This window comes from Pogoniulus pusillus, chromosome 3 (assembly GCF_015220805.1).
Source record: "Pogoniulus pusillus isolate bPogPus1 chromosome 3, bPogPus1.pri, whole genome shotgun sequence".
In the NCBI taxonomy this organism is placed as follows: Eukaryota; Metazoa; Chordata; class Aves; order Piciformes; family Lybiidae; genus Pogoniulus; species Pogoniulus pusillus.
The window spans coordinates 47,761,891-47,775,531 of record NC_087266.1 but is presented as its reverse complement, the minus strand read 5'-3'; the positions used below and the strand labels follow the sequence as shown (position 1 = coordinate 47,775,531).

Sequence of the window (13,641 nt, the reverse complement as noted above, 5' to 3'; positions counted from 1 at the left end):
GTGGCTAGGGCTGGGTGCTAGGTTGGACTGGATGATCTTGGAGGTCTCTTCCAACCTGGTTGATTCCATGATTCTATGTACAAAGCTCAGGACACCCCACTCTGGACAAAGGCAGAATTATCTCCTCCCCACTCCCAGTCAGCGTTCTTACCAGAACCCAAACAATGATCGGTGCAGAGAAGCATGCAAGGCCAGAGGAAGAGACAGGGGATAAAAACAAGCAAGCAAGAGAGCCCAGAGCAAGCTGTGCTTCAAACTATATAGGACTTTTAAAGCAATGGAATGGGATAAACATATCTCTTATATTTTGTTCAGCCCCTGGAGAGTTCATCCTCTCTGAACTCTGATTTCTCTAGAAAACTTTATGTAGGATCCTAGTCCTAAACTGTAACAAGAAGCTGTTGTTATCTGATCAGCTAACAGAGAACTCTACAAAATGAAAAAAAACCCAGGCACTTGGACCAGATAACCTGTGATTGAAACAGTTATGAAGCAAAACCACTCCACAGACTGTATTTGTATACATCTGAAACTGCCAGATTGAAATGAGCCCTTTTCTATTAGCATCACATTTGCCTCATAATCCGTTTCACACTGATGACAACACTCATGGTAGCAATAACACAACACAGTCTGAAATGAAGCTGTTTACTGTATGTGAGCAAACTTAGGGTGCTGATTTGCCAATGGCTGAAACACAAGGATTCAGAACTGAATGAACACAAAATGAAAATCCTGAGCAGTTTAGATGACACAGGAGGTTAATAGAATGTAAGATACTGTACAGGTAATATATGATACATAGAAAACAGATAAGGAATTGGGGAAAAACATCACTTTGCCTTTTCTGCATTTCTCTTGATGATTCTAAAACTAGTCATGGATTATTTTCTTCCTGAAATTTCCTGATTTGCACTTCTCTAGTTAAAATCAACAACCACAATTTAATTAAAACATACAAAAAGTTATTTAATATAATGCACAATTCAATTTCTAATCTGATTTATTACTAGAGAGCATAATCAAGTTAATTATCCATATGATATGTGAATCACAAGGTAAATCCCAGACACCTTGGTTTAAATTGTCAAAAGCCACTAAGTAATTCTGTCTAATGCATGTCTTGTGGTTTCCATTCCACTTCTGACTTTTCCAGACACTATCTCTTCTAGCAAGCATGCCAGTTTAGGTCTAAGATTTCCTTTATATTCTTTACTGTTTTGAGCATTTTAAATGTCTTTTCAGAAGTACTTTTTATTTAGCACAGTGCATTATTAAGTTGAATTTGGATGATAGTACAATATTAAGTTGAATTTGGATGATCCACACAGAAAACCACACTCAACAGTGTCCTGACTGAACCAATGTAAACCTCTAAGTCACCAGGGAATTCACAGTATCACAGTATCCCCAAGGTTGGAAGAGACCTCACAGATCATCAAGTCCAACCCTTTACCACAGAGATCAAGGCCAGACCATGGCACCAAGTGCCACATCCAATCCTGCCTTGAACAGCTCCAGGGACGGCGACTCCACCACCTCCCCAGGCAGCCCATTCCAGTGTCCAATGACTCTCTCAGTGAAGAACTTTCTCCTCACCTCCAGCCTAAATTTCCCCTGGCATAGCTTGAGGCTGTGTCCTCTTGTTCTGGTGCTGGCCACCTGAGAGAAGAGAGCAACCTCCTCCTGGCCACAACCACCCCTCAGGTAGTTGTAGACAGCAATAAGGTCTGCCCTGAGCCTCCTCTTCTCCAGGCTAACCAATCCCAGCTCCCTCAGCCTCTCCTCGTAGGGCTGTGCTCAAGGCCTCTCACCAGCCTCGTAATTCAGCTTCAATCACATTTAAACACAGCTGCACCTTCACAAATTCAGGTGTGGAGAGGCACAATCTGTGCTCTAGCAAGAGCTCTGCACATGATGGAATGCAAAAGTCTGCATTATCCCATCAGACATTACTAAAGGGAGATAGAAGCTCCAAAGCTCCACAGCAGCCTCCATTCCCTCCCTACAGTAAATCCACCCCCATCCAGTATAAACCCTGCATAAAAACATGATCCTACTAAGACCACAATGCTGAAGTCATCCCTCACTAGTAAGGCAGTAATAAAAACATCAAGGTCAGATATCACATCCATTGGTAACAGAGCACTCCTACCTTTTCAGTTTCATGTAATTTTCACTAGCTGCAGGTCTGCATTCAGCACGTTGCACCACTATTCCTTCCAAGGAAAGCTTATCTACAATGAAAAAGAAAAAGAAATGAAGCAAAACTGGACATTAAATTAAAACTCACCAACATGGCCAACATTTTCATTATACTCCACCAATAAATCTTTAAGGAAATAGAATTTTTCAAGTCTCAAGTTGTAAAAATCTCTGCTACTTCAACACTGAGAAATAAGCAGCCAAAAGAAGCTTGCACACCTAGTATCCACTAGACTGCCTTATTTTGCCATCAGGTGTTTTGCATAGTAAGAATTAATCACAAAGAACAAACATTAAATAAGAGATGGCAACTGCATGGTTCTCTTTGCTCCAGAATGTTTGTCCAGGGTTAACTCTCCAGGGAGAGTGACCTTGAACCTGACCCAGGTGGTCTTGACCTCTCCCCAGGGGTGGGTCTGAACACCACCAGGTGATTCATGATTAGCCCACTCCCCCTTCCTGTCTAGAGGTCTACAAAAGCAGGGGGACTGCCTACTTCTTGTTCTCTCTGTGCTCCCTGCCTCCCAGCATCACCATCCTGTTCCTGGTTCTTCCCACGTGGCCATCACCACCAAAATCAGGTTGTATTTACACATTTTGGCTTTGTTTTCCCTTCCCTTTTCCTTCCCTTTTGTTTTCCCTTTTGTTCTACCTTTGTAACTTCCCTACCTCAGATACCTTTTTAATTTATTGTTAAACTTTTCTTCTTTTTAACTTCCAAATCAGAATGAGATTATTTTTTTGGGTGTGCTTACCTTTTCCTCTTTCCACATCTAATTCCTTTCTTTTGGGAAAGGAGGGGGAAGAGGGAAGGGCACTCTATAACATTGTTATTGGTTCTATCAAATATATATTTGAGTCTCTGGGAATTTAAATTAGAACCCAGACATTTGTTGCACTGAGATGACCTAGGAACTGCTTGTATTAAACCCAGTCAGTGACCACGAGGAAAAAAAACAATCTGTAAAGAGAATCCAATCATCAAAGTATCCACAATGAGTGGAGGATAAAACTGACAGCTAATTTTATTCCCATCTTCAGAAAAAGAGTAACCTACTTTAATTTTACTGCAATAAAAAAAACAACATAGAATGCAATAAAGTAACAATATTGCATATTTGAAGATCTGTGGGGAAAAAAACCCTTGCAGTAAGTAATCTAGAAGATCACATACTGAGCTTTAGGTAATCCTGCTCTCCGTATATTCACCTCTGCAACAGAGTCACTTTGCAGTCCAGTGTGAATACCTTCTGGCCCTAAGTGACAACTAACAACTGCAATAGAATCATACAATTGTTAGGGTTGGAAGGGGCCCCAAGGGTCATCTAGTTCCAACCCCCCTGCTATGGCAGGGACACCTCACACTAGATCAGGTTGCCCAGAGCCCCATCCAACCCAACCTTAAAAACTCCCAGGGATGGGGCTTCCACCACATCTTTGGGCAACTTGTTCCAGTGTCTCACCACCCTCATGGTGAAGAACTTCGTAACAGCTCATCTGAATCTACCTTGTTCTTGCTTAGATCCATTCCTCCTGGCTCCTAGTCATTCACTTGACCTGACATCCTATAAAGTCCCTCACCAGTTTTCTTGTAGGTCCCCTTCAGATGCTGGAAGGCCACAGTAAGGTCTCAGAGCACTGGAACAGGCTGCTTAGGGCGGTTGTGGAGTCTCCCCTGGAGACTTTCAAAACCTGCCTGGATGCTTTTCTGTGCAGACTACCCTAGGGGATCCTGCCTTGGCAAGGAGGTTGGACTTGATGATCTCTGTACAGTTCTGTGATTCTGTGTCCACTCAAGCCCAGCCCTCTGGGACACACTGCTAGCAACCTCTGTGCACTTTGCACCGTTTGCAAACTGCTCTTAGTTTTTAAGACTTGGCAGCAGTGAAACAGGTAGCTCTCCCACACCAACCACTTAGAAAATGAACCTGACAATTAAACACATTTATCCTTTGTAACATCCCATCTCTGATGTCTTGGCTAATACTTGTTTTTAATTACCACTGATCTGGATTTGACTTTCAATGTTCCAGTCACGCAAGGCTGTCTGCAGTCTCCCGACAACACCACCTTGCAGCTAAGCTACCTTTGCTATCACAGCTCATCAATGGTCCAAAAATCAAAGTTTGTGTTCCACTTTTCCTGGACCCTCTCGGGGATTTTAACACATCCAGACTGTCTAGCAAAGTAAATCTGCAAAGATGTATCCAAATCTCCAGGTGCAAGACTGTAGTTGGGGAACACAGTTTTTACCCCCTCTGCAGCCTAATTAGCCTTCATGCATCACACTCAAGTTCACAGACTTGGGTTTATCTTCCCTTGTTGCAGGACCACAGCCACAATAAAAAGACATGCAAATTGCTACACGTCTGTCTACGTATTTCCATAGTCACAGAGGAGACAAAAGATGAATAAGGCATGAAGGCAGCAATTCCCTGTTAAAAACACTGACTCCAAATAAAGCAAGAAGCCTAGATGCAGCCAGAGATTAGAAGGGAAAGCAGGCATTTTCCCAAGCATCTTACACTCTCAGATGCCCTATCTGTACACTGTGAGTGCAGCTCCAGGCAGGCTGGTCTACATAACCCATAGCTTCATGGTCAGCTGCCAAATGCATGCTCACGTCAGCCTCCCTGACTGAATACTCCAGCGCCAATTCATTAAGGAGTTTCAATCGTTGACTATTGAGTGAGATGACAGGGAGATATGCTGGGAGATACTGATTCCAGGTTCCAGTCCTGCTGATAGTCACCATCAAATGAACAGAATGGAGTTAAAATGCTTAAGGCAATCTTAATAAAGAGACACTGGGGAAAATTACTGGAATTGTGCAGAAGATGGTCTGACAGAGGTTATTTGTTGGGGTTTTTTCTTGGTTTATTTTTATTTGGAGAGGGAGATGGATTGGCTTGGAAATCTCAGTGTAATAGTTTTCAAGTCTGACTGCATTCAGCTCCAATTTCCAGCCACTGAGCCTTGTTAGACCACTGACTGTGAAGCTGAAGAACCTACTGTGAAGCTGAAGAACCTGCTGTGAAAGCATTTCTGCCTGCCCAAGCATTTATGCATGCTTCACCTTTATCAAGCCTAATAAAAATAAATCATGTTTTCCTGACTCTCCCATTAGGTGCATTTTTCAGCTTCTTAATAACTCTTGTTGGCCTGAGAAAGTGCAGTTCTTGAGACTCTGTTTTTCACAGTCAGACCTGACAGCACAAGGGACAGGACCCAAAGTCTACCAGCTCCTGCTCTTTGAGAGCGGTGCCAGGGAAGGAGGAGATGAAGACTTGCCTCAGGACAAGTCACAGGCAGCAGGAAAAAGAGGAAGACATTGCATTAAGAACAGGGTATGGCCACATGTGCCTCCAGCTCCTCAGCAGGCAGAAGGTGGCACCCAAACTGAAAGCCCCAGTAGTTTCAGCTGTCACCTGATATCACTCTGCAGATTCCCAGGTTATTGTATGTAATGGCTGGAAAAGGAGCAATCCTCTCTCCTACACTGGACCTCAGCTCTGCTTTTGTAGTACCTCTCTACAGCTTGAAAGTTGATGCCCTTCTCAGATCACCCTTTCCTGGTAGCTATGCAGCTAGAGAACAGGTTCACCCAGTCTCTACTTGGCACTCCCTTACTTAGGCATCCAAAGATTACATACTACATTTGTTTTACTGACCAGCACAAACAACAACAACCTCATGGCCACTTGGCAATGATGCATTGCACACAGGACAGAGCTTCTGTCATAAACATAGGCACCACAACCCCCACCTACAATGTCTTCCAGGGCACATTTGTTCATATTAAAATGCTGTTCTAACCAACTATCCAAATAGTTCTGCTTCAGCAGAATGTCACCCTATTGATTACATTCTTAGTCCATATCATCTCCAAACTCTATCAGTGACTACCACCTTCCTGATCACTGACTACAAATACACAGAACCAAACTGCAGCAACATTTTGGTGATAATTCTCTGCTTAACGTTCACCAGTTTGAAGCCTGAAGTTTATTTCTCTATAATTAAAGTGAAATAATATATGCTCTAGCTCAAAATGACAAATGAAACATACTCAAAAGGCATCACCTGCTTTGCTGAACAAAATGCAATCAAAAAGGATGACGATTTTTAGCACCATTTATTTTCCTGTCAGTCATATTAATTAGCATTATATTACTCCATTTTTAACTGACTCTGAAGTCAGATGCTTCATTGTTTTTTTTTTAATGGTCCTTTTTTGTTTTTAAATACCTGGGTGTGCTGGTTTGAGGCTAACTGGAATATTTTAATGAGAAAAAAAATTGTATTCCAGACTGAAAAGAGCAGTGATGCCTACTTCACTCATAGGCTTGCTGAGATGTATAAAATCAAGGATACAAATGCAGATAAGGGAGTGTCTCTGTCTGTTTGAGTCTGCACAGTATCACGGTATTATAAGGATTGGAAGAGACCTCACAGATCATCAAGTCCAACCCTTTACCACACAGCTCAAGGCTAGACCATGGCACCAAGTGCCACGTCCAATCCTGCCTTGAACAGCTCCAGGGACGGCGACTCCACCACCTCCCCAGGCAGCCCATTCCAGTGTCCAATGACTCTCTCAGTGAAGAACTTTCTCCTCACCTCCAGCCTAAATTTCCCCTGGCGCAGCCTGAGGCTGTGTCCTCTTGTTCTGGTGCTGGCCACCTGAGAGAAGAGAGCAACCTCCTCCTGGCCACAGCCTCCCCTCAGGTAGCTGCAGACAGCAATAAGGTCACCCCTGAGCCTCCTCTTCTCCAGGCTAACCAATCCCAGCTCCCTCAGCCTCTCCTCGTAGGGCTGTGCTCAAGGCCTCTCCCCAGCCTCGTCGCCCTTCTCTGGACACGCTCAAGCATCTCAATGTCCCTCCTAAACTGGGGGGCCCAGAACTTGTGTAGAAGTGTAAATATATTGTAAATATCTGCTTGTATATTGTGCTAAGCTGTAAATATAGCTTCATTCCTTAACTTCCAGTCTGGGTGATTTCATAAGAGTGAGGGCATGGGTAACTCCCAAACCATCACTGGGCCCCTCACTGAGCCATCCAGTTCACCTTTCAAATACTGGCCCAGCATTTGCTTTTCCAGTCTTACAGAACTGCAGCATTCAAAGATTATTAAGCACACTTGATAGTGTCTTAGATAGCTCCTTTAGAACTCCTGAATGTAAATTTCAGACTTTCTGGTTTGAAAACCTTCAATTTTAATTAGCATGTAGAATTTCCCTTGAATAGCTCTTAATCAACATCCTGGAGTTATTATTGGAATGAGAATGTCTATGTCATCAACACTGTGAGATAGCAGCTACTGAATGGCTTAGCTGTCTGACAACCTGGCCAGTTTTCTGTGTTATGACATTAAATGACTAGCAAACTGTCTTAATCACCCAAACAGATTTCATGTGCACAGCTTCCTAACACACTTCAGAAATTCTCTACCTCTTGTAGACGAAATGTCTTCTTCTTCTCATTCCCTTTCATACTGTAACGAATAAAAGCAGCTGTTTTCTGCAGTCCAGGTGATTTTCATTGACAGCAGTTTATCAATGAAGCTGATGGCTTGGACACATGAGTAAGCTGAACCACTGGTAGAGCATCAACTTTCCTGTGGTACTCTAGTCTTGAATTCTCAGTGGAATGGGCTGCCCAGGGAGGTGGTGGAGGCACCGTCCCTGGAGGTGTTCAAGATAAGACTGGATGAGGCACTTGGTGCCATGGTCTGGTTGAGTGGCTAGGGCTGGGTGCTAGGTTGGACTGGGTGATCCTGGAGGTCTCTTCCAACTTGGTTGATTCTATGGTGTGCACAAGCCTCCACACCAGGAGTTTCAGGAGGATGATGGAAACTGAGGAGGAGTGAGGTTATATTTCACAAGGAAACACTCAGGAAAGAATCAGGGGTAAATGCCTAGCCTCCTCCTGTGTAGCTGTTAGGCACTGGCACTGCATTTTAAGTGTCTCCAGGACAGCTTCTCTGGTTGAGAAGAAACTGAAAGGCTCTACAGACTGCTGTCCCAGTGCAGCCTAAAGAGTAAGGAATTTGGAAATGCAGTACTACTCCTCAAGCACTCTCTCAAGTGTGTGCAAGACTGCCTAGCATTTTCTCTGACTTAATCTGAAACCAAAACAATATCCTTCCAATTGCTGTCTACTGATAGTATTCCTTACTTGAATGGCCAATGTCAGCATGCAAGTGACACTAAAAAGGTGGAAGTTTTTAACTGTCAGTGTTAGAACATTGAGAAGATCATAGAATATCATAGAATCAAACAGGTTGGAAGAGACCTCCAAGATCATGCAGTCCAACCTGGCACCCAGCCCTAGACACTCAACTAGACCATGGCACTAAGTGTCTCATCCAGGCTTTTCTTGAACACCTCCAGGGACAGTGACTCCACCACCTCCCTGGGCAGCCCATTCCAATGCCAATCACTCTCTCTGCGAAGAACTTCCTCCTAACATCCAGCCTAGACTTCCCCCGGCACAGCTTGAGACTGTGTCCCCTTGTTCCATTGCTGGTTGTCTGGGAGAAGAGACCACCAGCAATAGAACAAGGAGACACAGTCTCAAGACGATGAACACAAAAAAAACAAGTGAGCAGACACTGCTCTGTAACTGCTGTCTCTGGAAATGCAGATAGCTTAGGTGGCCACAAAAAATATCCCTTCCTTTTACAAATCCCAGCTCTCCCTGGAAATGCCCACTTACTTGTGCCAGGACATGGCTTGTTTCACTTCAAAGTATCTCAAGATCACTCTGTAAGATGAAAGCACCATAATGTTCTCAAGGTTCAGCAGCCACTAAGTTCAGTGTTGTAGCTATGCACGATCTAAACGCACTAACTGAATTTTCCATCACCAAGCTAAATGACACTTGAAACTAATTGGCTTTTTAATTGTTCTCAATTATCCACTCAATCATTGTGAAAGGAGTTCATTTGGAAAACAGTCCAAATGTTTAAAAACTAGAAACTGCTTGAGATCTTTTTGATTGAAGTTATGCTAAACATATCAATGGCATTGAAGAGTTAACATTAAACCCATGACTAACTCCTGATAAAGCCAATCTAATGAATAACAGCTGATTAACATAGCACATAGAGCTGCAGAAAAATTCAGCATATCAGTACTAGGGATACCCTGGCAAAGAGAATAGCAAGTTAAAAAAAAAAAGGCATTTCTTTCTACCAGATTGAGTTAAAGAAATATTACAGTGATGACTGATAAACAGCCTGAGAGACTGTGGGAATGGTTGGAACAAAATACTTAGAAATAAAGTGGAAGAATTGACAGAAGAATAATCTGACTTTTCACTGCTTGGCAGGCAAAGTGAGAAATACATCTTGAAAAAGATGGGACTTCCTCTCCAGGTCCAGCCCAAGGTAAGCCTTCGCTTTCGCCTGCGCTGAGGAATGCATGCTGCAGCTCCCACCCACTCCCCAAGGAAGCACACAGAGCCGTGCGGACAGCTTCCCCTTCCTTGCTCCGGGCTGCAAATGCTTAAAGGGAAAACCTTTTCTTAACAGGCAACAGAAAGCGAGCCTGAAAGCACAGATCGGCGGAGAGAAGACAGCCATCTGAGTGCAGTGTGCTCTGCCGATGTTTGCCCCCTCCCCATAGCCAAGTGTTGCTAAGCTATAGCGTTATGTGATGCTCAGAGCTGTCTGTAGGCACACTAACCCTTTGTTCCGCAGGGCAGCTGAGTCCTTTCTACACAGAACAAACCTATGCTACACAGCCTTAGTGACTTCAGAAAACATCACCAATAGAAACAACAATCGTCTCTGGAAAACAGTATCTGTGGCATTGAGAAAGGCAAAAAGTGAAACCTAACCAGACTGCAGCTGTTTTGTTGGTGTGGGTACTTCCACTCACTGCAAATGGTGGCTTTCATCACTAACTTAAAGCAGTCGAATCAACAAGTCCCTCAGCATCACTTCCAGAGTATCTTCTGTGAAAACATCTTACCACTGCACATGTGTTCAATAAATGAGGAATATCTATGTGCAAGCACTCCATAGACAACACCCTTCTACAGACAGGGAGGCATCCTGACAAACATCAGGTACTGTATCCAATGCCAAAAAAAAAAAGGTGAAAAGATGCTTTGTGAAAATGAAAATACTTGAAACAGAAATGAAGCTGTCTGTGAAACACCATAAGCACAGAACGTGACTTGTCCAGCTGATACTGCAAATACATCTTAAACCATTCAAAACAGGGTGTTACTTAGAGCAGTAGGATGCATCTCTGTGAATAACCTCCCAAACTAGGCAAACTTCTTATACTTAGAGAAAAAGACGAACAGTTGTTATAGTCTCCTTCCCTTATACAGTTAAATGCAAATGCTGCTTTACAGTCATACTCCTGCTATCGCCCTGCATGCACAGCTGACACGCCACCTACTGCAAACCCGAGCCGACAGTCGGAGCAATGCAAGCAGCATTGCCACTCCAACATCGTGCCGGAGCTGTATAAAGGTGCTTTTTTCTTTCAGATTTTAAAAACACATAATCAATCTCTTTGCAAGCTGAGAAGCACAAAGCAAGATAACTGGAGTTTTGGTCTGGCTTTGATCATGGAGAAAAAAATAAACAGAAGAGAAAACGAATGCGAAGAAAAACACAGCAACTCCGAAGGCTCTGAGCAAGAGAAGGACTATAGAACATCTCTGGTTACTCTGAATGTTGGTGGCTATCTATACATCACACAAAAACAGACACTAACCAAGTATCCAGATTCTTTTCTGGAAGGGATCATAAATGGAAAAATAATGTGCCCTTTTGATGCAGATGGGCATTACTTCATAGACAGAGATGGACTCCTTTTCAGACACATTCTCAACTTCCTACGAAATGGAGAACTTCTTCTACCAGAAGGGTTTCGAGAAAATCAACTTTTGGCACAGGAAGCAGAATTCTTCCAGCTTAAGGTACTCTCAGATGCAGTGAAATCAAGGTGGGAGAAGGAACAGCTAGCATCTCGAGAGACTACTTTCCTGGAAATAACTGACAGCCACGACCGTTCCCAAGGACTCAGAATCTTTTGCAATGCTCCTGATTTCATTGCAAAAATAAAAGCCAGAATTGTACTGGTGTCCAAAAGCAGGCTGGATGGATTTCCAGAAGAGTTTTCAGTATCTTCAAATATTATTCAATTCAAGTACTTCATAAAGTCTGAAAATGGTACACGACTGGTACTGAAGGAGGACAACACCTTTGTCTGCACCCTGGAAACTCTTAAGTTCGAGGCTATAATGACGGCTTTAAAATGTGGATTTAGACTGCTGACCAGTCTGGATTGTTCAAAAGGGTCGATTGTTCACAGCGATGCACTTCATTTTATCAAGTGATCACAAAGGCAGAGGAAATGAGCATGCTGCCAGTAAACCTTGACCTGCAGACTCCTGGCATCACAAATAACCTATCCAACTAGCCTTGTACCACAGATATCGGCTGCTAACCAACTGACGTGAGCTAATGGTATGTAAATCTCATAATGACATCCATCTCTGGCTTACTTAAACAGGAAGAAAATGTGATGCCTGGATTTAATATCTGCTAAACATTGTAAGCACAGATTGAATGCTTTATGCTATTTGTAATACCTGTTTTCTCGATGCTGTCTTTCAACCAGCTGAATTTTTGTGTACTTGTATGACTAACACGCACACACCACACTGCTCCGATGGACAGCAGTGAGAGTATTTCCACGTAATAAGCAAGATTAAAACATCTTTTGCTTATAAACATTTCAGAGTGGATTTTAACTGGAATAAATGATGCTGAATGTTCATTAGTGCTTATGCTAATCTATCGTACTTAATTTGAAAACAAACATGAGATCAACTTGATTTTAAAGTTAAATGATTTCTCAACTGACTTAAAATTGAATTTGTAACTGTGGTACCACATTAATAACAATTGCCAAAACCAAACAAACAATGCTGGGGGGGGGGGGGGGGTACTTTTGTTATGGGAAAGGAGTTGATTCTGCACAGAATGTTACATTTTCTAATTACATATACATATCAAATGCTCAATAAAAATATTTCACAGAGTTTCATGTAACAGAGTTTCCAGTCATGACATCCTACGATGGCAAAGTCACTACTTCCTACTGATCGTTTGTGCTTGTAAGGACAGGGAATTACCAGAGCCTTTACTATGCACAATGGCTTACTAAATGCAGCTAGTACTATCAGTTTTGAATAGACCACCTGCTGGCACTTAAGATGCATCACCCTAATAGCCTCCTCTTCCTCATCTTCACTAGTTATCAAATCTTCCCATTTATGTGTTAAAGCTTTAATAGCTCCTGTGTAATGACAGAAATTAATGTAACCAAAAGTGCTACGAATCAGTCACTGCACAGAAGCAGACTGAAATATCACCACAAAATACAAAAAGAAGCTGTACTACCTCGTAAGTCTTGTCCACTGAACTCAACCATCATCCATAGCTCATATGGACTCAAAATTCAAGCAAAATGCTATTAAAGAAAAAAACAAAACAAAACAAAACAAACAAAAAACCCAAAAAAAACCCCAACAAAACAAGCAGTTTCTCAACTTTCCCAAAACATCAATGTTGTAAAGAAAAAAAATGCTACAAGTGTCAACAATATGCAGTACAATCCATACTAGAAGTGACCACTGAGGAAAAGAGCTAGTGCAAGACAGGCTGAGAACAGTTTGCTTCTGGATTTTAGAGGGAACAGATCCATCTTATGTATAGTCACTTGCAATGCAAATGCAAGGTACACTTATCCTTCTATACCACTAGTAACTTACATCAGGTGTTGTTAACTAGGTCCCTCAACAGAAATGAATTGAGGGAGGGACTCTACATCTCCAGAGCAGGCAGCAGTGACTGAAGCACATTCCACTATCATTTTAACAGATGGGGAAATCCAGCCTCTACAGAATACTCCATGCAAATGAACCTGCTGTCTAAAAATCAGGATCATAAAGAATGTGGTTCCAAGTGGAGCTTTTCCAAACTGAACTATTTAAAAATCAAATCACTCTACATTCTAGGTATACAAGGTGAAGAGCTGTTCACGTACCCCAAAACTTATTCTTAGTCTGTCCAAATGCATTAACTAGCTACAAACAAAAGACTCATAGCAAAATGCAGTTCATGTATGTGTCATTCTCCCTGCTTTCCTTCATAAATGAGTACCTTGCCTTAAATCCTCATAAACCACTAATGTTGTATAGATGAGACTTCTATGAAAAGTAATCATAAAAACTCCCCTGAAAGAAACCCAAAATCCTGCTCATCTTCTGGGATAAGAACCAGAAACATCATCACACAGAACAGTTACATGGAAAGCCCTCTGTGGACACAATTCTCTAAGTGTGCAAGTGGCAAGACAGCCTGAAAATGCTCCAGAACTAATCTACATGTTTTGAGGAAGCATGCT

At 42.4% G+C, this 13,641-nt stretch overlaps 2 protein-coding genes across 4 annotated transcripts in view; one reads left to right on the top strand and one right to left on the bottom strand.

The window, feature by feature from the left end:
• Positions 1-13,641, bottom strand: part of GTF2F2 (general transcription factor IIF subunit 2) — a 93,156-nt gene that overhangs the window by 50,465 nt on the left and 29,050 nt on the right. For both annotated transcript variants that reach the window (XM_064175104.1, XM_064175096.1), the window contains exon 6: positions 2,156-2,237. In XM_064175104.1, the coding sequence (XP_064031174.1) occupies positions 2,156-2,237 (82 nt within the window). The remainder of the gene's footprint in view (positions 1-2,155; positions 2,238-13,641) is intronic.
• On the top strand, positions 9,342-12,284 carry KCTD4 (potassium channel tetramerization domain containing 4). 2 transcript variants are annotated; one of them, XM_064175083.1, is made up of 2 exons: positions 9,342-9,596; positions 9,909-12,284. In XM_064175083.1, the coding sequence occupies exon 2, from the start codon at positions 10,793-10,795 to the stop codon at positions 11,564-11,566; it is 774 nt and encodes a 257-aa protein (XP_064031153.1). In that variant the 5' UTR covers positions 9,342-9,596; positions 9,909-10,792; the 3' UTR covers positions 11,567-12,284. The 2 variants fall into 2 exon arrangements, with proteins under 2 accessions (XP_064031153.1, XP_064031145.1); XM_064175075.1 differs by having other exon boundaries at positions 9,741-12,284.